Source organism: Colias eurytheme, chromosome 2 (assembly GCF_061535395.1).
Source record: "Colias eurytheme isolate Ceu_HAF_F1 chromosome 2, ilColEury1 Martin Lab GWU primary, whole genome shotgun sequence".
In the NCBI taxonomy this organism is placed as follows: Eukaryota; Metazoa; Arthropoda; class Insecta; order Lepidoptera; family Pieridae; genus Colias; species Colias eurytheme.
In genome coordinates this window covers 213,639-241,185 of record NC_142981.1, presented here as the reverse complement: position 1 = coordinate 241,185, position 27,547 = coordinate 213,639, and the positions used below count along the sequence as shown (strand labels likewise).

Sequence of the window (27,547 nt, the reverse complement as noted above, 5' to 3'; positions counted from 1 at the left end):
GATAATGTTACTAGAAAAAAATACATATATTGACGTAACTTAGTTGAGAGACTGCTGAGATAGGTTTATAAGTACCTAAGATTATTTTAATCATTGTTTAAGGAGTTGAGAGTTATTTAACTGAGAGGTGTTTATGCAACAGATCAGTCAGTTTTTATAAGTAAGGCTGGTAATTTTTTACGACATCACATTAGAAACCTCAAAAATAGCAGTACTTCTCCACTATTTAATGGATGTTATTATACATATAAACCTTCCTCTTGAATCACTCTATCTATTAAAAGAAACTGCATCAAAATCCGTTGCGTAGTTTCAAAGATTTAAGCGTACAAAGGGACATAGGGACAGAGAAAGCGACTTTGTTTTATACTATGTATAATATAATAATGATAGTGATAGCACAGTATTACAATATTATTTCCTACAGTAAGGAAACGCCTTTGATGTCGCGCGATGCCGCCGCCAGCGTAGGTACTTACGCTGCCACACGAAAATACGCTAGGGTTGCAACAAATGGGAAATAAAACAATTGTGATTATTAATATTATGATGAAATCATTTATTCATATGTACATTCAAAATAATTGCGATTATTAAATCTGATGTAATCATTTGTTCATAAATATATAATTACAGATATTGCACTGCTAAATATTATTTACGTGGACACTTTATTTTTGGATGTTCTTAATTGTATATTATACCATTTAAGAAGTAATGCATTCGCATTGGGATGTACAATCTGATTAGAAAATAATGAGGACAACATATACATAGCTTTGATTTTAATTCAACAGATACAATTATTAATACAATCTTTCTGAAATATTGTTTCCTTCTGGGATTTCAATGTAGATTTACATCCGTAAACGGAACAGTTTTTGCGCGCCATAATAGAATATGTAAGTACCTATGTATAATAAAATTATTACACAAAAAATACGACTGCGTCGTCCTTTCGCGATAGTTAATGCAAACTCAGCGTGATTGCATTAAGCGGCCCGCGTCGCCCGACCCCCCGCCAGTTCCCCTCCGTTTCTCTGCACAAGTACATTCGTCGCCATACTGTAGGAAATATGGTGATACTGTGGTGATAGTCCGGCTAACGAAAGATAAGACTGGAAAAGGCGGCAAATTCAAAAAATCATCATATTAAGGTAACCTAATGGTAACTTAGGTTATAGTTGGAAATAAAGTTTTGATACTTTAATTTATTATTACGAGCTTTGTTTTTTTGAGAGATTAACAACCTCTACAAACTCTTCATCTATATAATATTATATATATGTAATCTGGTACAGTTATCTGATACAGATAAAAAAAAGAACAGCTAGTGAAAGTAATAAAAAACATAATAAAATACAATTAAATTTTGTTTAATCAATATAATCATATTAAATCTAAAAGCCGCGTTCAGCCGCGAATAAAGAATAAGAATCACTATCATTATCTCTGACATCATTAACTCTTCCATTTCTGCAGTTATTCCATCTTGTTTTTTTTGTACTGCTCTTCAACATGAATAACATGGTTCGGTCATAGAAGAAATCTCGTTGAGATACTGATTTTGTGTCTTTAAACATTTTGAACGGACAGATCGTTCAATTTTATATTGTTGCTTTAATAGTTTATAACTGGATTACTGGTATCATCCATGCAAAATAATAATAATAATATTAAACAAATCATATAATGTGCAATGCAATCAAGATGAAAAGTATCAAAATATCAAGTCACACTGTGTGTTTTTCCTTGAAAACTACATCTCTTTCAAATTGTTTCTTTTTAAATTTATTAATCATAGTTTAAAGTTTTCGTCATGTTTTCAACTCAGTTTTCAATTATTAGAAATCACTAAAATCCTAAGCTAAAATCGCAGAAAATAAAATCACTTTGACAAGCTTTGACACATCAACAACTCAGGTTTTAATGACAGTTAACTGTTAAGTGTTGCCAAATAAATTTTCGAAATAAAAAGCCAGTCTCATCTTTCGAACCAGACGTGACTAGTATAGATTTATTTATTGATTTAATAAATGAAACGATACCAATTTAAATTTCGCGCTGTTTATGTATGATGTGCGCATGTCTTAATGCTCTAAGGCGCATGCGCAGGTTTCAATTATTTTATAACTAGTGCCCCGGCTTCGCCCGTGGTACATATTTAGTATCCTATATCCTTCTCCTGGCTCTAAACTACCTCCCTGCCAATTTTCAGCTAAATCGGTTCAGCCGTTCTTGAGTTATAAGTGGAGTAACTAACACGACTTTCTTATAAATATATAGATTTTAATAAAATAAATAATTTAACAATTTCAATGATGGACCTATACGGACCTAACGGTAAAGAATACGATTTTGATAAAATTCGCCAATTTTGATATGGATGAGGTGCTAAAGTGTAATTTTTTTATACCCAAAATTAAAAAAAAAATATTTAAAAAAAAACTAAAGGGGACCTAACGAAAAAATTGTGGGACCTTATAGGACCTAACGAAGACCTATAGATTAAGGTCATTTTTGACCCAAAATTCTATGGATGGGGTGCTAAAGTGTAATTTTTTTATACCTAAAATTTAAAAAATTATTTAAAAAAAAACTAAAGGGGACCTAACGAAAAAATTGGTGGACCTTAAAGGACCTAACGGGGACCTAACGATCAAGGTCATTTTCGACCCAAAATTCCATAGATGGGGTGCTAAGTTTGCACTGGTAAAATTCATGATATTTTTTTAAATGTTTATTTTCAATTATTAACTTAAAACATTTTTCTTTTATAAAAAACTCTTTAATAATTTTATAAATATAACAAAAACCAAAACTTTACAAAACAATAAAAAACGAAAAGATAAAATATATGCGTGACTCGGAACGTCGAACAGGGCAGCGACCACAGTGGGCCACAGTCAGTCGGCCTCGATGACGGAATGTGTGAAATTTCATGATGGTGAACAACTGTGTTTTCATAATTGTGATTTTACAACTCTATAATGGTGCTTTGCTTAACCGTTGATTTAAGTGATATGCATTCGTTGTTAATATTTATAAAATATTAAGACTGATTATTGTCGTAGCACACTTGAAGTGACGAACGTGTTTGTTCGGATCATTGACATTCGTTGTTTCGTTATAATTTTTATACCGTCGCGATTGTTATGTTTATGCCTGTACAGTGTGCTTTTGTAGTTCCCGGTAAATGGATTAGACGTTTCTGATGTTTTCGAACCCATGGAGAGACAGGAACGGACTTATGCCAACATGGAGGCGACAGATTCCGTGGACACAAAACAGGTGAGCTTCACACGATCGTTGCTGCCGGTCAGTCTGAACTTCACTCGTTGGAGACATATATACCAAGTTGTACCTGTGTAGAAGACCACAATTTTGTCCGAAATTGACGAAATATCCTGGAACTACAGCATGATTTTATGTTGGTCATGACAAATGTTATTATATATCACTTTTGATAATAATAATTATTAGAAATTAGAATGTGATATTGAGAAATTATGTCACCTTTTAAAATGTCTGTACAAATAGAGGCAAGTGTGGGTGAGGTTAGCGCTGCCCACACTCCCACTGAATAAATTATTGGTGTTCAAACATTGTGTGCCTTATGTGACATATCAGATGCCATTGTCTCAATATACAAACTGTTTATAATTTATTAATTAGTTAATTTCATTCAAGATACAAGAAGAAGTCAAATTTGAAAAAAGTGTTTTTTTTTAGTATTATTATACCTACTGACTATAGTATACCACACTATTAAAGATTTAATTTCATGTTCATATATTGAACCGTTCAGTTTCTGGTCCTATTGCAAATATTTTATTCATTCTGTAGATCAGATGCTATTTTCTGTTATAACACTTTTTTTCTTTTGCTTTCTTGGTAGTTTACTCAGAATCAGCATGAATCTCTATATTGCACATATTATTACAATAAAGATATATTTTCAATTTCAATTTAGTTAATTAAATACGATCAGATGGTTACTGTGATGGAATCTCTTGTAGCAGGATGATTAGTACTGATTAAAGACATTCCAGTAATCCCCCTGAAAGAAATGAACAATATATAAGGTACTTTGAATTATATAAAATATGACTGCAGAAGGATTGAATGTGATGGAGTCTCTTTTATGAAATTTTTGTGATGTATCAGCTAGGTGAATGGAATGGTAAGGGTTATTTAGCGTGACGGTATATACTCTATAGCCTTCCTCAATAAATAGGCTATCTAACACCGAAATAATTTTTCAAATCGGGCCAGTTGTAATATTTAACCAAGTCGTTATATTATGGTAGCAGAGCAAATAATTTCGGGCCAGTTGTTCTTGAGATTAAAGCGTTCAAAAAAACAAACTCTTCAACTTTATAATATTAAGTATAAATTTGAGCTGAGCCTGCTATTAGTTGAACAAATTTAAATTTTGTAAACTTTAATACAATGATCATCATTAGACATTTAGCCATAAAGCGGATCCTTATATTTTAAAACAAATTTTAAATTAATAGTTAACAGTTTCTTAATGTTTCTCTCATTAACTTAATCACACCTCATTTAAAACAAATAAGAAAAAGACATGTCTCTGTATTTTTTTAACAGATTATTACCAGGTATAAATGTTATTCAATAACAGTAACAAAAATGAGACAACTAATACATCAAAACAATTATTTGTTACATTTTATTATTTAATATTTGGGTGGAAATAAAACATGTATTTACATCTGTACTTTGTTACTACATTTGATGCAAATAAATATATATCTTGAATTACTATGGAATAATATACCCTATATTATTTATCCCTACGAGATCTTTTATAAGTTGTTTTTTCTTCTTTCCTCATAATCATAACTGAAAATATTTCTTTCAAAGGCATTATAAAAGAATAATTTTTTTATGAAATCATACCAAACATAAGTAAAACATGTATGTCAGAATTCAAAATCAATAGACGCACAATCATGTATGATTATTATTCACATATTTAACCAAATATTTTAATTGATGTTGATTTCAAGGTATGCATAGGTAAGACAGCTTATCTTCGCTCGACAAACAATAGCATAGGCAATAGGAATGGTAGGGGGCGCGGCGCGCTCGCGGCCCGCGTCAGTTATACCGCGCTCGGCGCGCAGACCACGCGCTCCACGCCCGGCGATGTCGTCGCGATCCCAGTGCTAGTGCAGTGTTCCGCCATGGTAGCGATGGTAGCCTCCGCCTCTGGATACGGCACTCTGCGCCGGTTTCTGAGTGCTCCAGAAGGCGCCGACACGAACAACCCTAGCGCAGTACCCGGTGCCTCGGTAGCCGTCTCGGTAAGCGCTAACTTGTGACTTGGGCCGCGCCGGACGTGTGTGAAACGTCTCCAGGTGCGATCGCATCGTGACGGCTGATGCCCGGAACGATTTGCATTTGTATGTTGAGACGCGAATACCGGCACTCTCGCGCTGGACCCTTTGACGCGAACGTGAATTGATTCTTAAAGCCTTCAGTGGGGAGTGGATTCGTAATATGCGCAAATCGTATTACTTGAGTGATGCTTACCTACTCCTTCTTAAACTGAAATTTATTAATATGCGTAGAATTTATTTCTTCCGTTAATGACTCTACACATCTCACATTGTTGTGAAACCACATTCGAAGACAACCGCTACGTTACGGCTTTCCTGTCTCTGTTATAATTATTGTCGTGTCGGTTCCGTCCGAACTTCGAGATTAAAAAAAGAATTGTAACATTAGTTTGCCTAATGAGCGGTCGTCGACCCGGCTTTCCATTTTAATGTCCCACTCGGATCGATAGTTGCGGCCTTGGTGCGAGCACATGGTGTGGTGCGGTCTCCGCAGATGATGTCATGCTCATATGGTCGGGATGAGCAGGAACGGCGCGGCCAAGGTTGGGTCAGCAGACCGTGGCAGCTCACGGCTCGCTGGGCCGGCCGCGAAAGAAGTTCATCGCTACTCGCTAGCCAGCTGCCGACCTAGATCTCTAAGCGATTTTTGAATTTTAAATTCGTCAATTTTCTGATTGCAGTTTTCCTTTAGGAAAAGTAAATCCTTTCTAGTTATAACAGCAAATTTTTGTCGCGTAAGTCGAGCCGTCACTCAGCGGGTGTCGATACTCAGAGAAACCGAGAAGTGTCCGATCGATCGTCGTGATAAATACAATTGGAGAGTTGAAAGCTTTGTTCTGAGCACTTGCCTTTCCCACATAATAACCACATATTTCTTCCAACAATATTTTCACTTTCGTCACAACGGTTCGGCGTTATCACAATCTATCGTCTATTTTGGTAGCAACTTAGCGCATATTTACTGCTAATCAAAACTTTGTCAGGAGAAAGTAAATGCTTCTAGCTTACCAGTATAAAATTGCCTGAGTTAGTTTATTTATTTGTTCCGCTTTCAAACTTAAAATGCTCCACCAATTTTGATATTAATTCAACATTCAGGATGAAATAAATTGTTATTAAATATTAATAATAAAATATTTAATTATATACTAGCCGACTTCGTAAGTTCGTACCTATACATTAGATAATATCTAACTGTGTGCACATAAAAGCGAATTAGAAAGTTTTTGAAATAACTTGCTGCAATAATTGGAAAAATCACTTATATGCTTGAAGTTTCAACTTAGGTACAAATGGCCATGGTTAGAATTCCGATGGATTAACGTTTGCTGCAGCCTTACGAGTGCAATAAAATATCGATTAAATCGTTTATCAGATAGCCTCGAAGCACACAGCAGTCAGCTCTGGGCTCTGGCACTGTCACATCTCGCGCGACTACTGTCCTGCAGCTGCGAATGTTTGCTGAATTAAATAACGGGACTGCTCTTGGTCTAACTCGCATTCAATGTCTCTTCTTTGGTTACATATAAGTTAATTTTGTCGAAATAAGAAAGCAAATAACTTTATATTAACATTTTTTTAGTCATTAATTATTATCTTGGTGCTTATTTTGAAATTACTGCCCTTTTCCGTGTACTCTAAGGAGTAGTAATTTATTAATTACAACTAATTATTTCACTCTGACCATATTCTATATTAGCGTGTAATCTACATTTCAAAACACCTTGAAATGACTCGTAGTCGTTTACCGAGCAAAATGTTTCCTGATAATGTACATAAGGAGTAAGACGAAGGTCTAAGATGCAAACGAGCTTGTCGTTAGAATTCCAATTAGGTATAAATCGTATTGAAATGTGATTACCTTAGAATCACATTTAAATGTGCGCGGCGCTGATTCATTAGAATGCCTGGCTAATGGTCACCTTGTAACTGCTAAGTGCTAGCCCTTTTCGATTGGTTTATGTATCCGTTTGAGATGTTTGTATATGTTTCTGGCACAGTGATATTTGCTCCCTGAGAAGTAGTTGCTATAATCTATTTATTGTTTACTAGCGGTCCGCCCCGGCTTCGCCCGTGGTACATATTTCGCAATAAAAGGTAGCCTATGTTCTTTCTCAGGGTCTAAAGATTATCTGTGCCAAATTTCATCAAAATAGGTCCAGTAGTTTATGCGTGAAAACCATACATACATACATACATACATACAATTCCTTTCCTCTTTATAATATTAGTATAGATTATATAACACAGCGTACAACCACCGCCTCCCACATGAACCGCTCGGCGAATCGCTCAGTAGACTCAGTAGTGACGGATTGAGGTGATTCAGATTACTCAGAAGTTCAGCTATCTAACAGTAAATTATAATTCCTAACCACTTCTTGGCAATAACGGCCTTTGGGCGTATTCAGAAAGAAAGCTTGAAACTTATAAGCGCTTATCGGCGCTTGTCATGTTCATATATTTTCCTGCGCGGGTTGACAGCACTGACAGGAAAATATATGAACATGACAAGCGCCGATAAGCGCTTACAAGTTTCAAGCTTTCTTTCTGAATACACCCTTTCGATACACTATTATTCTCTGCTTCTTGTCTGTATTTCAATCGATACAAAATGAGAGATATGTGAAACTGACGTGTAGATTGAAGCTTCAAAATTCTTTGGTTAGGAATTTGAAGAATGCTTGATAATATACATTGTTTGTTTGACAAAGGCGAATTTTAAAGTGAACATGTAAGGCAGCTCGGATCGTGGTTCCGGCCAAATTTCCGCCCACCGTCATCCTATAAGGTGTGGGCCTTGTTACTCGCTAACGATAATATGTAGGCTCATCTAACGCAATATTTATTCTATTCAATATTGACTTTAGCTCCGAATGTTAAAGAAGATTTTTTTTTACATAATATTATTATAATAATTAGAAAACAAAAATAATTGAGCATTAGAATCATTATAATTTATCGTTGAAATACGAAAAAAGGAGGTATTTATTAAGCTTTATTTATGAACAAAACATTCGCAGCAACGTTGTTTTTCTTTTTAATTTGTGAGTACGGTAATTAATTTAAAGTATCTCTAACAATTTTAACTAGTTTGTAAAGTATCTATATGTATTGTCATTTGCCTTGTCGCCATTTAACAGTTACGTAATCTTAGAGCTTTATCGATATCTCAGCATACCAAGAAATGACGTCACTATCATACGAAGGTTTTAGTGGGAATACGTCGGCAGATCGAAGCTCGATCAAATATCAACAAACACGATTTCTTTTCGTATGTTATAAAATAATAAATATTTAAAACAAAAATGTTTAAAATGTAAACAAAAGGTACATTATCTGCATAATATTCAAGAGAGCACTGATTGTAGTAGTTCAAGAAGCATCGACTTTTAATTGGTAAAATAAATCTGGTACATACCTACTTTTAAATTAAAATAGATGGATATTATTAAAAACTTAAGTTTTAACCAGCATTGTTTTTTATTTATTAATTAATTAATGGTGTAAGAGCATGCTCAGAAACGTGTGATACTACTTCACCGTTTTTATAATACGTGACTATTTTAACTATGTTTAGATTTAGTATCATTGACCCCTTATCATTTGAAAACCTATACTTAATATTATAATAAGTAGGTAACTTATTATTGATAGTTTATTAGTATTTTTGTATATAATATATTATCCTTGTGAAATTAAGCATATATGTATTTGTATTTGCTTGTAGTCAATAAACGCCAACGTAGAATGTGATGTAATCCCAAAGCGTTGCGAAATGAGAAATTAGCATAGGTGCGGAAACACGAGGTCGGTCTGCGTTGCGAGCGCTTTGTGAAGGAAAGCATTCAGGAGTGGCGCTCGCGGATGTTCATACAGACACACTGTTTCTTTTGCAAACATGCCCCTTGAATGCCCTTTTCTTCTATACAATATGGTAAAAGAGTATTCTCAAACTAGAACTTTAATTTTTATTCATAGCTATAAACTTTGTAGTGTTTATGAATGGTCATATTTCATAAAATAACTACCACTGTACCTAGAAGAATCGGCAAGAAACTCGAAATTTACTCTTTTAAGTCCATATAGTACAATATAGTGCCAATACAATTCATTGGTAAATCTTACCTAGACAATCGGACACAGGACAAAAAACCAAGAACTTTGGTTAAAAATAGTTAGACAAGTGCATGGGAGTGTGCAAACATGTTTTGCTTGTTTTAATGTTTTGTTTTGTGTCCCCAATGCATACATTTGATTCGTGTGTCGTGGCGATGAAGCTGTGATTGTGTAAACAAAAGATGCATTTTTCTTGATGACCTCAAAATGTGTTTTGGCTCGTATTCACAATGTGTAGCATCGTGCATGTTAGTGTGTAGAGTCAACGACGCTAGTTGTGTATACAATCGACCGACATGGCTGTAAATCAGGAAACGCGACGTCAAACATCCTGAAGTCGGTCTGCATATTATACAGCCAGTCTAGAATTTAAACGGGGTTGTTTGGGTTATATATTACTGCCTTATCGCTCGCGTGCATTTCATTTATCGGAAAGCAGCCGTTCCATGTAGAAGATTCTGACCCATATTTCGTCTCTTTCAAATTTATTGCGTTTATAATAGCAGACAAATCATAGACCTCTGCTAGGTTGAATACAATGCACAGATAAGAAAGTAGAACTGAATTGTGTTGTGATACTGATTACTCGATGAGAGACCAAGATCAAGGGCTCCATAGGCTCTTCGGGTAGATCAGGTGGAGCCTGTCACGCAGCCGATGATTGCTCGCGAGATTATCGCACTTTCTCGAGCTCGCGTCGTGACAAGTACCCAGTGATTACTGATACTCATTGTTAGATATATATATATATGTTATTTATCTCAAATATAGTCAATCATCAACTCATATTGGTTATACTTATTATCTCTACGCGAAAGTTCGGATTTAATGGGATTTGTATTGTATCTTTATTAATTTAAATTAAAGTTGCTATTGCGTGTTTCATTATTCTCAAAAGTCGTAAAAAAAAGTTTAAATATATGGACTGGACTACATTTAGCACAGAGATTTCTCTTATAAAAACCATATTGAAGTTCCACACTATGATATTATAAGGTACTTCTATCAGTGTAATCGTCTAGTCTCTCAGCCGATACACTAGCTGTTGCGTCATGTTCCCGACCAAACATAAATTGCCGGCACTTCCAAATGTGTGAAATGCCTGCAATATTCACCCGCCACGCCGTGGGAAATACGATAACGCTCGATTGAAAACTAACTGTGAATGGACCAAATTAATTTTAAGTAATTATATTTTAAAAACCATGAACTTTCAATCCAATAAAGTATGAAAGTAAAATATAGAGCATTGAACCGGAATATTGAATATTTATGTTTTATAATACGTATCGCAATATTTAGAAATTATGCAACAGGTGGGTATGGACATTAGCATATGTTATTTTACTTACCATTAGCTATCGACAGGCGATTTTCTTTTGCACGCCTCATAAGCGAAGCGTTGAGGTGGGTACTACTGTCACTTCGCGCAAAACATCTGATTTTTCAAACTTAAAATGTCTTTATGTATCATACATTGCACTTGTAAGATAATACATACACACACATATTAAGAAAAAACACTATTTTTAACGTTCATGATATTTTTGATGTCATTTTTGTTATTTAAACTAGTTAAAAAACAGTTTAAAAAAGTTCTGTCTTGGACGTCCGTGTGTCTGTATGTGCGGATCCTTTTTCTTGTTAACACGATAGCGACCGAAATACTTTACTAATCGAGTCTTTTTTTTTCTCTTACGCTTGAGTATACTCAGGAATAGAACCCTTTCATTTTTCAGGGTCTGATTCGATGTGGTTTAATTGTTATTAAATAAACAAAAATAATAATTAATAAATATTTATTAAAAAAAAATTATGAGGCGTGCACTTTTGGATTTTCCAAATTATTTTAATTTCCAGTGAACCTATGTCTTATAATTACTCTTCTTTGCATATATTTTTGAACAATTGATGTGTAAGTTATATTGTATCAGCTGTTTTCAAATGATGCATTCGCATATGAGCCGTTCAATAGTTTGTATTGATTGTACTAATTAAATCATTTAAATCTGGTTGGTAAATAAAACAATGAAGCGATTTTATATATACCAGTATAAAGTTTGTGTTAAGTAAACAAATGAAAGAGCGTGCATTATCCAGATCGGTGACCCCATTTATTCATCCCACCCGCTAAATCACTTAAGAATTATTTTAAATCTATCAATAATTATAATACTTTTGTACTTTTGATGGGTATTTATAACACTTCGTTGATGAGAAACTTTATGTCCAGAGAAGTTACAGATATGTACGTAAGTAAGGTACGTATGTTTAACAAAGTTATTCCAGTTTTTCTTGAAGTGATCGGTTTTCAAAATTCCGTGCGATCAATTTGAGTACACACAAATAATATCTGTAAGATTCTTTAAAAGTCGTTGAATTTCATTTTTTCTGTAATTGTATAGATATAATGAACAATCGGTAACATCAAATTGTTTTGAAAAAATTATATTACCGAATTCTTTTCATTTGACTGAATGGAGAGGTACCTACCTGATCATTTCAAATTTCAATATTATTTAATGATACACAATGAAGTTAGGTATACTTATCAACCTCGATAGATTCAAGTGTAAATGGTTTAAGTAATTTTACGCCTACTTAGCATTTTCGGGTCATTGCTATTTCACGCTCACGTCAATTCTTTTGCTCCTAGTGCTATAAATTTATTTTAATTATTTTTTAAGGATTCAAATGAATTAATGTTTTCAAATAGTTATTGAGCTGTAAACCCACTGACGTTATCTAATTACTTTATAACGTATACATACATTCCGACATATTTATTTATGACGTATATCAGGCAAATTAAAAACTAATTTTCAATGGAGTTGTGCAGTGGCAAGCGCAATGCAGTTTCATTCAGCAGCGATTCTAATATTGAATGCAATGTGGTGGCACCAAAGCATAAATTCTCAGAAATGTGAATTTATGAGTGACACTCCCTGGTCCCGGACGGTGTCCAACATTGTTACACAGCCCGGGACGTGTATGTGCCGAGCGAATACAACGCCACGCGCTCCTGACTTGAATATAAAACATACTATAGCTATTAATACTATGTATTTTGGTTTGGGATTATGATTTCATATATTTGAAAGGCTGACTCTTAGCAAGTTCAGTACCTACATGACATTGATGAGACAGCAGGAACTACGGTTCAATTTTTGTTGCTGCTGGAAACAGAAGTGCTACGTAGCTATAGTTTAATCTCATTTGGGTACTTGGTGATGTTGTTTTGGAAATATGAGATCGGAATGTCAATTTCGTTACATATTATGCTCTTTTATTAGAACCGTCCACAGCTGTTCCGAATCGTTAACATGTGATGCAATAGCGATTGGCACATAATATTAACCATTCTATCGACTCTATTTATCATAGACGTAAAAGTGATTATGAAGTTATTTGCACTTGCTCCCTTCGCGGCACTTTCACCGAGATAGTCTGCTTCGCTCTGTTCTTAGCGCTGCGCTATGTCACTTAGTTGCTGTTGTGAATTCGAACTCTTAGTGCATAATAATAAGGTGTTATAGTTAGATGAAAAAAATATGACTGGTTTATAGTTGAAATTGTTTTGGTTTTTGGCAAAAAATTTTTAATGTTCTGAATATAAGGACGTGTTTATACGTTTATCGTTTCCTGTTTCGAATTTGCCAGAAAAGAGAGAAAGCAGCGGAATGTTATCGCGCGATAAGGTATCGAAGCTATCGGCCATCGCTGAAATAACTCGTTATCAAGAAACGGGTGACGGTGCGCAAGCGACGTCACTCAAGCTGTGTTCTGATTGATGCAACTGTTTACTTTGCTTCACTTATCTTTCTGCTTTTCACTTATCGTTGAATTTATTTACATAGCATAGAGTTACATCCATTCTTCGAATAGCCCGGTTTACACGCACACTCTTTACCGCGTGATTGAGTGCGCGGTAGACATGCGCAAAACAGTACTTCAAATAGTAATGCAACATCACGCATCTCTTCCACGGAAGTGATATTACTCCGTAACATCACACATTACCCGATCGATTATTAATGAAATGATGACCGAGTAATGTTTAAGGTGATACCTATGTGAAGTATTACAGATCATATTGAAAAATAGCAATAATAACTGCAATACTTATTAGTTTTACATATCATAAAATTACAATTTAAGTCAATATTTAAAAAAAGTAGTTGATTTTCCTTCATACTTGGCCACGTACTTTATGTTGTTTGTTAATAATTGTAATGAACGCAAGCAAATGTAAAACAAAATAAAAAAAAGTGAGTGATGCGAGTGATGTTTGTAACTGATGCGTAATGCGTGATGTTGCATTACGTGTCAAAGTGATATTACTTTTGTACTATTACACGCATTACCTACCCATGTCTAGTGCGCGGGATTGAACGCGGGAAAGCACGCGCGCTGAGGAAAGAGGAAAGATTGTGCGTGTAAACGATAATCGCGCGCGATTGAACGAAGGAAAGCATGGCGCATTGGAGTGTGTGCGGAGTGGACGCGCAATCTCGTTCTCTCTGTCATCGTTTAAATGCTCGCTCTTTCCCGCGTGAAAACCGAATCGCGCGCGAAAGAGCGTGCGTGTAAACCGGGCTATTTATTTCGAATTCATTATTGTGACAAATATAAGACGAAGACAAAAGATAAACTTCCACTAAGCTTTTGAAATTATATAGTTAATTGTATGTAAAATTTGCTCGACAAAGTATAAAATATACGTTGATTGAAGCAGGATTTGTACGTATGCTATGACACAAAATAACTGGCACAGCTTCCGTGAATACGTGTATTTAGTCTTTGTTGATTTTTTGCGGAATATTTAGCAGTTAAGTTAATCATTATTCGAGGTTGCGTGGGCGTCATATTTATAGATGTCGGTCATTATGACTTCATCGGATCATCTATGTTGACGTTTCTGCGACCATATTGTACTCGTATATTTGTGTGTAATTGGATTCACACGCGAATTGTGTAACGTGTTGCATAAATGCAGCATTTTTATATGAAAACTGTAAAGCTTCAATATAATTTCAATTAGATAAAAAAGCAGACAGCTTATTTTCTAATTAAAGATAAAGTTCGCTCAGGAATTTGTTCGGCGAGGTCTAGGTCTAATTATCTCTCACTTCCTGCCGCAGATGATTGTGAAGCCATTAGTTCCACTTGCCGTGAAAGCTGCGCTGATTCATTATTATCTAAACTCGCCCTTGAACTGACTAATTCATATTTTTGTATTATTCAATGCTCACCGTTGTTTGTGTTTTCGGTAATATGAATATGTATTATTTAGAAGTTGCATGGAAGTAATGTTCCACTGTAACCGGCAATGTAATAATAAACCATTGTCTTTTTAATGAAAACATTTCACAAAAGGATTTCCTTAACTATAAAGTAAATATTTTTTATATCTATACGTCATACGGAATGCACCGTATACCATTTAAGGCGCGACAAATCAGTTTTAGTCCTAATGAATGTACATTGTTGTGTCCTCTGTTCGGAGCTTTCAAGATCGCGTGTCTTAGTTTCCTACATACCCTTATCGGGAAGAATCTCCCTCTGCAGATTATCTGTAAAGAATCCGATCGCTTAGAGGCGCGCAAGGTGACTCCATATGAGGTCTGATCGATGAATAATGTACAATGCGTCGAAGCGCGAAGCTCTTTCCTCGCTCGAGCTTGTTCTCCGAATTTGGGAAGACGACATGCCAATTTTCTGTTTTCGTCAAATCTCCTTTGTGTGCATCGATTCTTTATTCTTTAAAATATATGATTTCATTTAGTAGTCGCCTCGTACGAGGTTTGGTCAAGTTCAACTATAATTGAAATCTTACGATTCTTCATTTTAAGTTTTTACTTGGTATTATTGTTGCACTGGGAACGAAATGTGCTTGTGTCTGTGAAACAGGAAGTTAGTATCGTTAAATTTTTATAAAACTTCCGTATTGCAACTGATCCTAATTTAAGGAATAGCGCAATGAGTCCACCGTCGATCATAACATTTTCTGAAATGTTATAACGGAGATAAGGTAAATACTGAGGCATGTGCGGCGGCGCGTGGCCGACGGACGACGATTTATTGCTAATTATCTTCCATATCGCCCGATGCGAACTTTAATGAAATCGAGGCATTCTATGGAAGAAATTTTAGAATTGTTTATGGCTCCATGGATATAACTAGTTATACAATATTAATGGAAGCACATTGTTTCAAAAGACCCCTAATTAGCGCTACAACGGGAAGCGAAGCCGTGATGGATGGAACTAGCTGGTTGGAGCGTGTCGGCGGCCGCGTGGGCGCTCGGCCCAGCGCGGGGGCGGCGAGACAACGCACCTTTCCAGTTCTGATCGCTGCACCGCGGTTATTGATGTGCCTAGTAACTACATTGGCTTTATCTTGTTATGCGTGCACAATGCCTGTCTAATCAATATTTATGTGAACCATTATAAATTTATTGGTCGTCGATTTTTTTGCATTCGTTAATTGAGGTCTCGATTGAACCAACGTGTTCACTTAGGTTACACGTTGAGTCATTTCCCTCAGCGGCCAGATCAGGTATTACTTTATAAGGCGTTGTATAATGCTGTGACCTGACACCGGCCGATGGTCGCCGACAATTACCATACTCTACACTAGTCACATAACCATAATGACTTCCTATCTTTAATATATCTTATATTTTATGTGAACAGCAGTTACATAACGCTGTTACACTATTGGAACTGACACCCTGTATAAGTATCATACAACATACTTTAGGATCCCATTTAAGAAACACATTCACATGTTTTGAAAATGCTTTCTTTCACCCACTCATTCACTCAACCACCCACTCACTTAACCTACCGACTCACTCAACCCACCCACTCCCTCTACCCACCCACTCACGCTACCCATCCACTCACTCTATCCACCCACTCACACTACCCACTGACTCACACTACATACCCACTATCTCTACCCACTCACTCCCTCCCTCTACACACTCACTCACACTACCCACTCACTCCTCTACCCACTCACTACTCTACCCACTCACTCCTCTATCCACCCACTCCTCTATCCACCCACTCTATCCACCCGTTCACGCTAGCCACCCGCTCACACTACCCACCCGCTCACACTACCCACTCACTCCCTCTACCCACTCACTCCTCTGCCCACTCACTCCTCTACCCACTCACAACTATCCACCCACTCCATCTACCCACTCACTCACACTACCCACCCACTCCCTCTACCCACTCACTCACACTACCCACCCACCCCCTCTACCCACTCACTCCTCCACCCTCTCACTCCTCCACCCAACCACTCCTCTACCCACTCACTCACACTCCCTCTACCCACTCACTCCCTCCACCCACTCACTCCTTTACCCACTCACTCACACTACCCACCCAATCACAATACCCACCCACTCACAATACCCACCCACTCTACCCACCCGCTCACACTTCCCACTCACTCCCTCTACCCACTCCTCTACCTACCCACTCCTCTACCCACTCACTCCTCTACCCACTCACTCACACTACCCACCCACTCACAATACCCACCCACTCACAATACCCACCCGTGTGAGCGGGTGGGTAGAGTGGGTACTCTACCCACTGCCACAAGACTGCCACAATTTGAACGAAATAACCTGGAAATTCATAGTAGCAGAAGAAACCATTAAAAATGATAAAAGGGCATTCAGACATTTAAAAGACAACTTTTTACGGTGATGTCGCACTTGCACTGAGCAATAGCGGGGTCATTTTAAAAATTTCTGGTAATTAAACACCTTGTTATTGGTTTTAATTTGTTTTTATTAATCATCATGTTAATTCAATTTTTGCACTTACCTCATTTAGATTTCAATTTTTCGATTGAAGCCTTCTGAATAATAAAATGAAATTTTCAGGGTAGCTACCTGATAGATAGAGCAAGTTTTTAAAAGCCAAATGGAAAACTTTTTTTATGTGATTTTATTTTTTTACGGGCCCTTGAAGTGGAGAACATACTGGGTAATTTTATCTTTCTTGGCATTTTAATTCTTTTTTTTATTCCATTCAAAGATCTAACGATAGTAAATGTTACCATACTGAATTGGCCTATCTTTCAGCTTAGCACACAAAAAAAATCAAGCACCTTCCGCAATAATTGACGTCACCATGAGTGAAAATATCACCGTACTCGGCGATAGGTGAAAAATTGAAAAAAACGTCATAACTCCGAAAATACGAAAAATCGCATAACATACATGGGGGTGATTCGGATAGCCCTTTAGGTCCTCTACCTCCCAGCTTCCGTTCATCACTACTTTTTGGGACACCCTGTATATTAATTATTAACTAATATTTTTTTGCTGCGGTAAATGCCAATAATTACCGACATATCTATCAGGTAAACTGTAGTGTAACCACACCAGTTCATGCAGTAATTTAGACGGTAATTTAATGCCATAATTATTGCGGTAACAGCCCGGTAGACGGTACTCGCCGTGCCCTTTGTTAGCGCGGTCAGCACTCGGTACGAACTGCACGCTGGTCGCTGCACATCTTTTGTCCCAAGCGGGTACACGACAATGATACCATTACATTATCTTAAAATCTAGCATAGACTCATTGTTGGAATTAACTTATGTAAAGCCCCTTTTGTTTGTGTGGCAAAATAATACTTGTTTTCCGTATCTTGGATTCAGGGTTTGAGTTCAGATATTTTAGTTAATTGTACGAGTATTTTGCTGTTTAGCTATTCTTTGTTTCCGAATAAGTATGATGAAAGAAAAAGGCGAAAGAAATCCACAATTGTATTTTTTGCATTTACAATATATTCATGCGCATTGCGCATGTACCTACGCATTTCAAGTTTAATTTAAAGACATTCTATTTAAAATGAGTGTGTGTGCCGAGCACACGTGTTAGAAGTGAAACTTCTTTGGCATGATTCAAAGATACCAAAATCGTCGCCTTACTCTATGATGTAACGGTATTGCCATGACGCAACCTTGAAATTTTACTCTCAACACGCCTAAAGAAGTTTCACTTCAAAAAATAAATCTGAACCTTGAAATTGACTGAACGGATTTAAATAATCTTCGCTAACTCTATAACTGTCAATAAACTTGAAAGCATTAAAAAAGGAGCAGGGGCTGATGTGAAATGTGGAAATGTGGAAATATATAGAAAATTGAAAAACGAATGATTATGTCTGATGATGGCGTTAGAGAAGACGTCAGACTGGTGGCTGCAGAGAGCGCTCGCGAAGAGCTGCGAACCCGCGCTCTGTGCGCACGCGGCCGCCTGCTAATTAGTCGGCAATTAACTAGTGTTCGGCGAGAGTTGTGCCCGCTCCACTTCCTATATGGTGTAGTTTTGAAAGTAAATGAATAATCAAAATATCTAAATTGTTTACCTAATTTATGATATATCACAGAAGTATGCCTCACTCTATTAGAAAGATAAGAAAGAAAAAAAATATTTTCTTAATTATCTGCACACTAAACTGAAATTATTGCTGGAGTCCATTAATTAAGTAAATATTTACTTACACGAGATAAGTCGAGTAACGTCTAATTGAAAACGTTTGACATAGTTGTAATGTTTGTACCACTGCAGACGTTGCGGTTAAGATAACGTAGTCTCGATAGAGCAGCAAAAAAGTGAAGAATTTACTAATCAAAATCTATTATCCAAACTAAATTTGAATACTAGTATATTAAAGTCAATCTTAATAAACATTTTAAAACAAACACGTCCAACCTAGTTCGTAAGGATCGGAAATAGTAAACATCGGATAGTGCATCAGTGGCGAACATCAACAAATCACATCAAACAAACGAGTGTCAGTTGTTTATGATGTTCGTTTGATCGAGAGCGCTCAAGTGGCTTCCTATTCGGGAGTGTCTCTGCAATGCCCTATTTTTAACTGCTGCGGCATGCGCCACGCGCCGACCTTTCTGTCTTATGATTTGTTCAACATCTGATATTCTTATTAATGACTTCCTACGACATTGACTCCAAATCGTAAATCGCTCTAGTGATTCATTCCATTCTCACTGAAAACTTCTACAAATTCGTTTATGTTGCCAGACTGCTTTTTGTGTTTAAAGCCAGTCGGTTTGCCGTTATCTTGTAATTGTTTATTTTATATGCAGCTTATCAAAAATAATCATATATGTAACGGTAGAACCGGTCACTTATGTAAGTTGCCAGCAGAGAATTAGGTTAGAATTTTAATTGAGGTATAAGTTGCGTGCGACTTTTTCAAGTCATTTTATTTATTACGTTCGTGTAATTCCTTGAAACAAAAACTAGCTCGGCGGACGGCACTCAGCAGTCAATAGTGCATGTACTGAACGAGCTCTATAAAATTAATAACGCGTGGTCAAGACAATATCGTCTAAGTCAGAGTGTGTCGCACAGCCTTGCGTGTAGGCTCCGGCGTCGCCAACGCGCTGCCGCTGGCGCAATACGTACAGAATGTCTAATCTCTCCAATCTGTTCAATTATTATACGACCTCGGACACTAAATTTCTCGTTTATCATAAACTATGACGTCAGTTTTAAATTAGAAATTTTTACGATTAATCAAATTGCATTATGTGTTAATACGGTATAATTTTTTCTCTTATGTTTGATTATAAACTGATCCACACTCTATATCTCTCACTTCTCAACACTCATCCAAAGATAATATTGTTGTTACTCAATGAATGTGACAATCATCGCATCGCAAATTGGACCAATAGCTTTTCAAGTACTGTTAGCAATTTGATCATCGTTTATTATAAAGGCTTTATTTATTTATTTATTAACGTTTATTAAGTTTTAAAGATTTGTCGTCAATCGCGAATTGTGAAACTTTTATTATATAGTTGTTTCCTAAATGTTGAAGCCCAATATTTTGGATAAACTTGAATAAATATCCCTATCTGGTCCGATAAGTATTAAGAATACTTTCAATGCACTGATAAAGCCCGATAATACCGTTTATCGTATGATGGATATAGGTGTCTGGTAACTTTGCAATTTGCATTTTAGCTTGTAAAATTTGAATGATTATTATGTGTATTATGAGGAGAGTAAACTAACCTATGTTTTTTTGTTCACAGTCGAAGCAGCGTGCTTCGATCAAATGGTTGCTCTCGAAGGCGTTCAACAACAGGGTACCGGACAATCTTCAGGAGCCGTTCTATCGGGATCATGAGGTTAGTTAACTATTTTATCATTGTTAACTTTTTCTTCGGAGTCAGCGGAACGTAAATGATTTGTTCTCTTCACACAACATATATATCTATAGTAACTGTTCAAATAGTGGAATATTTGCGCTTGTACCGGAAAATAGGCCTATTTATGCCACATAGCAAGCTAATAGCTCAAAAATAGTCTGAAAACATGATGTTCAAATGAGAAATAAGAGAACAGTTGTCTAAATCAGAAATATTAAGAATGTTTATAGCTTGATAATAATGTTATCAAAACAGTAGCAAAAGATAAAGTGTTAATGAACTCTAAAGTCATTAGAAATCAGGTTATAATTTAATACTAGATTTCCGCCTTCGGCTTCGCCCGCGTTTTCAAAGAAAAACTAGTTCCCGTTCCCGTGGGATTTCCGGGATAAAACCTATCCTATGTGTTAATCCAAGTTACCCTCTATATGTGTGCTAAATTTCATTGTAATCGGTTCAGTAGTTTTTACGTGAAAGAGTAACAAACATCCATACATCCATACATCCATACATCCATACTTACAAACTTTCGCCTTTATAATAGTATTAAGATTAGGTAGTAGCAAGCTCCGGCGGTTGATTAAATGTTATATCTTGACTATTATTGTCGTGATTTATTTATTGACCAATTTGCAGCAGCAGTGCATATATACACCGCATATATATCTAGACAAGTTATCAAGTTATTTATGTTTAATACCAATTTGTCCGTCAATTTGTGTGTTCCGTGTATTAGTTGCTCTTATATCATTGTGTTGTTCGTCTAGTTACTCAATTATATTTTAATGTACCAAAATGTTTTACTAAATTTCGCTTTTTGATTTATCTGCGAACCTTGCGTATAATTTTAATATGTAACAATTTAAAGTCTAATGTACAACACTGTTTAAAATATATATAACTAGCGACCCGCCCCGGCTTCGCACGGGTGCAATGCTGATACTAAATACACTACAGAAAAACTGTGAACGTTGTACCTATATAAAATTAAAAACATAGCGGCCCGCTCGACTCGCCCGATAGCCGGGCGGCGCGGCCGGCCGGTACCGCCGCAAACGGTACGTCCCGCAATTTTTAAATCTGTAATATCTTCGAAAATATTCACTTAAATCATACGGTGTAAAAGGCCATATAGATCTATATTAAATGAACAATGTATTCAAGGTATTTAATTGGTTAAGGATTAATGCTGTATTGGTTAAAATCGCATCGAAAATTAGCCATTATTTGTCGTAAAAAGTAAATGACAAAAAAAAGTTATTGTGGGTTATCCATAAGAGATAGACATATACCATCCCGGACTTTTCTGTAGACCTTTTCAATGTGTATAATACTTAGTACATTATTTTGATAAAAATCGTAGGGTTCAGCCTGCGTTTGCAATGTAAGCGGAAAAAATGTAAAAATTTACGACATCACATTAGAAACCTCAAAAATAACAGTACTTCTCCACTATTTAATGGATGTTATTATACATATAAACCTTCCTCTTGAATCACTCTATCTATAAAAAAAACCGCATCAAAATCCGTTGCGTAGTTTCAAAGATTTAAGCGTACAAAGGGACATAGGGACATAGGGACAGGGAAAGCGACTTTGTTTTATACTATGTAGTGATTTCAAAGCGCTGTACAAGTTTATCGTGAACATAATATCTGAGTTATATGAACATAATAATGAGTCAAGGTCAAATACCAAACTTAAGATGGTATCATACTTATTTGAGTATCGTAAAGTTATAGTGACCACTATGCTTGATCGGCAACAACAGGTGGTCACATATGTTCATCGCTGTGGTTGTCCAAAAATTTGAACATGGCTTATTTTTGCGAGAACGGCTTTTAAAAAATGCAACAGTAACTGATAAACATTGCAAGATGTAATAATATTATAGTATTTTACGATTCACCCTTGAAATACGATCATGTTATTCGCAAAGCAAAAGTATAACGGTATCGATCCGATTTGTATGGCGGTATGGTGTGCGAGCACGCGAACTAACTCAGTGCTGGTGGCGTGCTCAGAGGAGCGCCTGCTGCATGTGATCGCAATTGTGATGGCTCTGGACTAGGTGTGTACCGTGTACCATGTTAATATTCGCGGACATTCGTAAGGTATGTCCTCCATTCCACTCACGGAACATCTTGGAACTACACTGTACATTTAATAAACATCTGTGGTTTAGTTATATACTTATCGCACGTGCGCTGCATTTTTACTCAAATCATTTGTTGACCAACCTTCTGAATTAGAAATAAAATGAAGATTTCAACTTAAGACATATTGCCCGTTGGTAGTCCTAATTAGTATCGTACACTAGTTCTGTTTGAAGAAGAACCTCGTAAATTAATCACACAAAAATAAATGTACCTGAATTAGGATTTAATGAGCAGACCGATTGTATTTCGTTTATTTTGCTAGTGTGGCGCGCTGTCTACTAATGGAGAAAACGGTAAGGTCGAGATTGTAATGCACGTATGTGAGCGCTTATAGAGCTGCAGTAAAAATAGTCACCGCCGTTTCCGTCTACGGAATACGACCGTCTCTTATTCTTGACAGTTGGTGACTCATTCCAAATAATGTTTCGTGTCATATGCAATGATATTTTATGTATAGATACGTTATATACTCACAATATATCCAAAAAAAATGCTTCATATGCAGTGTCAGGCACACACAAATACAAGTTTCATTTTACTTAATTTATTACATTGACAGACTGTATAAGAGAGATGGCTCTAATAAAATGATATAAACAAAAAAGACAAAGATAGTTTGTCACTTCCGCGCAGGTGTAAGCAAAAGTCATATGAATTCACCAATTAAATATAAATAAACAAATAGTTGCCATGGTAATTGGCATAGACTAACGACACAGAAGGTTCAATGTTATAGATGTTACGTTTCCTGCACAAGTAAACAAATGTGACAATTTCATTTACTATTTAATTATTATTATGATGTTGTGTTAAAATGAAAGAAACTTTTTTGGAGATGTATTAAGTATTTATTACTAGCTGTGGTGTTCGTTTTCGGTCATCATTATTTCACCCGATAAACACCCATTGCTGAGCATAGTCCTCCTTATAGAACTCCATAAGGACCGATCTTACCCTATTCGTTTCAAGGCAGTTCCCGAAACCCGTACAAGGTCATCACTCCAACTTGTAGGATAGGTATAATAATAGTGGTGCCTAGATGAAAAAAAAAATGTGTGCGTGTACTAGAGTACACACGTAAGAAGTGAAACTTCTTTATGTCCTTATTTTTCAAAAAATAATTTACTACTTATATAAAAATAATAATAATATTAACAATCTATGTACTTACAAACTAATTACTAAAACCTACTAGCTAAAAGGAATGCCGCTCAGCATTTTACAGTGAAAGCATAGACTTTCACTGCAGAGCTGATTTTCAGCGACACCTTATTGCACGCCTCATAAGCGAAGCGTTGAGGTGGGTACTACTGTCACTTCGCGCAAAACATCTGATTTTTCAAACTTAAAATGTCTTTATGTATCATACATTGCACTTGTAAGATAATACATACACACACATATTAAGAAAAAACACTATTTTTAACGTTCATGATATTTTTGATGTCATTTTTGTTATTTAAACTAGTTAAAAAACAGTTTAAAAAAGTTCTGTCTTGGACGTCCGTGTGTCTGTATGTGCGGATCCTTTTTCTTGTTAACACGATAGCGACCGAAATACTTTACTAATCGAGTCTTTTTTTTTCTCTTACGCTTGAGTATGCTCAGGAATAGAACCCTTTCATTTTTCAGGGTCTGATTCGATGTGGTTTAATTGTTATTAAATAAACAAAAATAATAATTAATAAATATTTATTAAAAAAAAATTATGAGGCGTGCACTTTTGGATTTTCCAAATTATTTATATATCTAATTATAACAAGATTTACTTAATGTTAATATTCAATATAGGTAATAAATAAATAAATAATATAAATATAATAAATATATATATATATATACTTATATATATATATATATACTTATATATATATATTAAATAGTAGTACTTATAAATAAACAATGTATATTTTGTTAAGAGAACAAATATATCAATAAATACAATATAGCCAAAACCAGACAAGTGCGTAGGATTACAAACGAGCAATGAAAAGTTTAAACATGTTTCTGTTTGATTAAAAGGTACGCTGTTAAATGTTTATTAAATATACAATATTAAAGAAATACGTTAGTCACACGCTCGTCGCTACCTACTTAAATTTATTTACACCGGCCGCTGCTGCAACTCGCTCGCTTCGCTCGCTTGGCTCGTGCGGTAGTTCAAAAGTTAACCTAAGATGCTCGTCGCTTCGCTCCTCGCTACCTATTTGAATATTTACGCCGGCCACTGCCGTTTTCAGCTTATAAAGGATTTCGACTTAGGCGGATTTTGATTGGACAGAGAGTTTGAGGTTTATTCTTATAAATTTTGAATTCATAAAATTATAATTGAACACCTGACACCAATCAAGCAAACACGTGTTTACGTGAGTCATAGATTTATTATCGTATACTCCTAAAATGTTTTCTAAGAAACAATAATGTACTTACATTGTCGGCACGTTCTTAAAGTCGGTAACTTATTATCGGTAATGTACCTATTAAGACAGAGATGAAAAATAAATAACATGATCACGCCCACGTGTTGGTGTTTTACAAAATTCAATCAAAAACTGAGAATAACTGTAAATATTTTAGAATTAGAAAAATAAATATATACCACAATAACATTCAAGTATTAGAAAAAATTTATACATAATTCCAGTTTCCACCCACGTGTTAGTGTATCTATACATATTATAATAAAATTGAAAAAATTGAAAAATACAATCAAAAAGTGAGGTTAATTTTAAATAACTTAGAAAAATAAATACCATAATTACACCTAAGTATTAGAAAAAGATATGTAATTACTTACTTTTTTTTGAAATTCACTGGAATTAGAATTAAAATAAACACTTTGATTGTGCTGATCACTTTAATATAATATTATCACGTCACTATAGAGCGTTGGAAATAAATACGAGTGCAATAGAAAAACGGTCAAGTAAAGTGGTAGGACGTATGTTAAAACGATACGCCATCCCTACTCCGCTGGAGAAAGTATACGTCGAATCACGCGTGGTAGGGATAAGAAAAAGTTGGCGCGTAAAAATGTCACGAGTACGGCGTAACGCAAAACTGTCACGCGCGCGGCGTAACGCAAAAAATGTCTCACAAAATTTTTGTCCACCCCCGATAAAGAAGTTTCACTTCGAAAAAAAGGATGAAATAAAAGAAAGGATGAAGTATAAGCCTTTTTTATCTAAAACACAAATAAAATTTATGTTCAATAGCTATTTACAGTAAAGTAAATAGTATTTTTCGTCAGTAGCGATAATCTTTTCTTTAATGTATACGTATATTCAACATCATTTTTGCAAACAAACATTTTTGCCATCACGATTTCATTGTATATAATAAAAAGATATATTTGTTAATTACATGCACTGTGTGGATTTAAATATAAAAATGATCAAAAATTTACCCAAATCGAAATTAATAAAATAACCGTTCTATTTTCAATAATCGTATCTACATGATAATCTTTGAACACAGTGTACGCTAGCTTTGTCACACTAGTGATTGAAGCAATGTTTTATCCCTTTCATTATCTCAATACAAGTGTCAAGCAAGTGTCATTCATAAAAAATTGTAAATTGTTATTTTTACTCTTAAACTGTAATAATTTAATATATTTTCCTGTGATATGATATTCCTTTATCTTTCTTAATCTTTTTGCACGAATACGTGCACTTTCTGAACACACAGGAAGGCATTTTCGACAATTTTAATGTACCTATCGGAACATGCGATCACTGGGATCGTCACAATCTGACTGATTTTTGACTGATTGCATTGGTCCCAAATAGGACCAATTCACGGAATCAGTTTTGGTGCGTTGATGACGTATCTACCTCTTGTTTCTATATATAATATCATTGGTCATATGCAAAAATCTAAATAATAAACTAACACCACGATTCATAATATAGGAAGCAAATTAATTTACGATAACACTTTGTGCATCCACCCGGGTAGTCTGGCAAACTATCAAATAAGTCTGCAGATGTCGGTCGCCAATTGAATGGACCGCAGCCACGCGATCGGCTTCGACCAGATGATTCATAGCACTTGAGGCTGCCGTGCGATGGGAGATCAGGTCGCGGTGCAATGAACTATTGATTCTGCAACATTTAGATCGCCATTAGAATTCGCTACACCTTATGTGATGCTTTGTTTCATACTTGCTATAACAATACAAAACAGTTTGTTTGGAATATTTGCAAGTCATCCTAAATTATAAATATTGCATTCAAAAGTTTATTCATAAAATACAACTGTGGTTATGTTTACACAAGTGGTGCAATGTTATGTTTGGTAAACACATTGTTTATTACTTAATGCCAACGAAATGATTACATAGATCTGGTCTTGGTCTTGATCTTCAGTTGTCAATTCTATATGCTCACGCTCTTCTTTCTTTATCAAAGATCGTTTTTTCAATCCTCCTAATTATATACTTACTTATGTGGCTTAAATTTTAAAAGCATGCCGTATTTTAAAATTTATGCTTCATTGGTGATTTTCAAAACTGTTATTCAGGGAAATTACGTATAATACCTATGTAATTAACGGGCATGATTCCATTATCATATTTTGTGTGTATATTCTGAAGATCATGTTTGTTCTCTGTGTACTTAACCAGACGTCTAAAATTGAAAACAAGAAAATTAAGTTATTTTAAATTGCCGCATTCAATC

General features: G+C 35.5%; 1 protein-coding gene across 6 annotated transcripts in view; it reads left to right on the top strand.

Moving 5' to 3' along the window:
* The first annotated feature begins 2,893 nt into the window (after window positions 1–2,893).
* Patronin (calmodulin-regulated spectrin-associated protein patronin) overlaps window positions 2,894–27,547 on the top strand; it is a 59,964-nt gene continuing 35,310 nt past the window's right edge. For 3 of the 6 annotated variants that reach the window (XM_090109968.1, XM_090109975.1, XM_090109951.1), the window contains exons 1-2: window positions 5,121–5,330; window positions 20,590–20,685. In XM_090109968.1, coding sequence (XP_089966094.1) covers window positions 5,211–5,330; window positions 20,590–20,685 — 216 coding nt within the window. In that variant the 5' untranslated portion in view covers window positions 5,121–5,210. Of the gene's footprint in view, window positions 3,292–5,120; window positions 5,331–20,589; window positions 20,686–27,547 lie in introns of those variants that run through there. The other 3 variants (XM_090109992.1, XM_090109983.1, XM_090109959.1) reach the window with 2 other exon arrangements.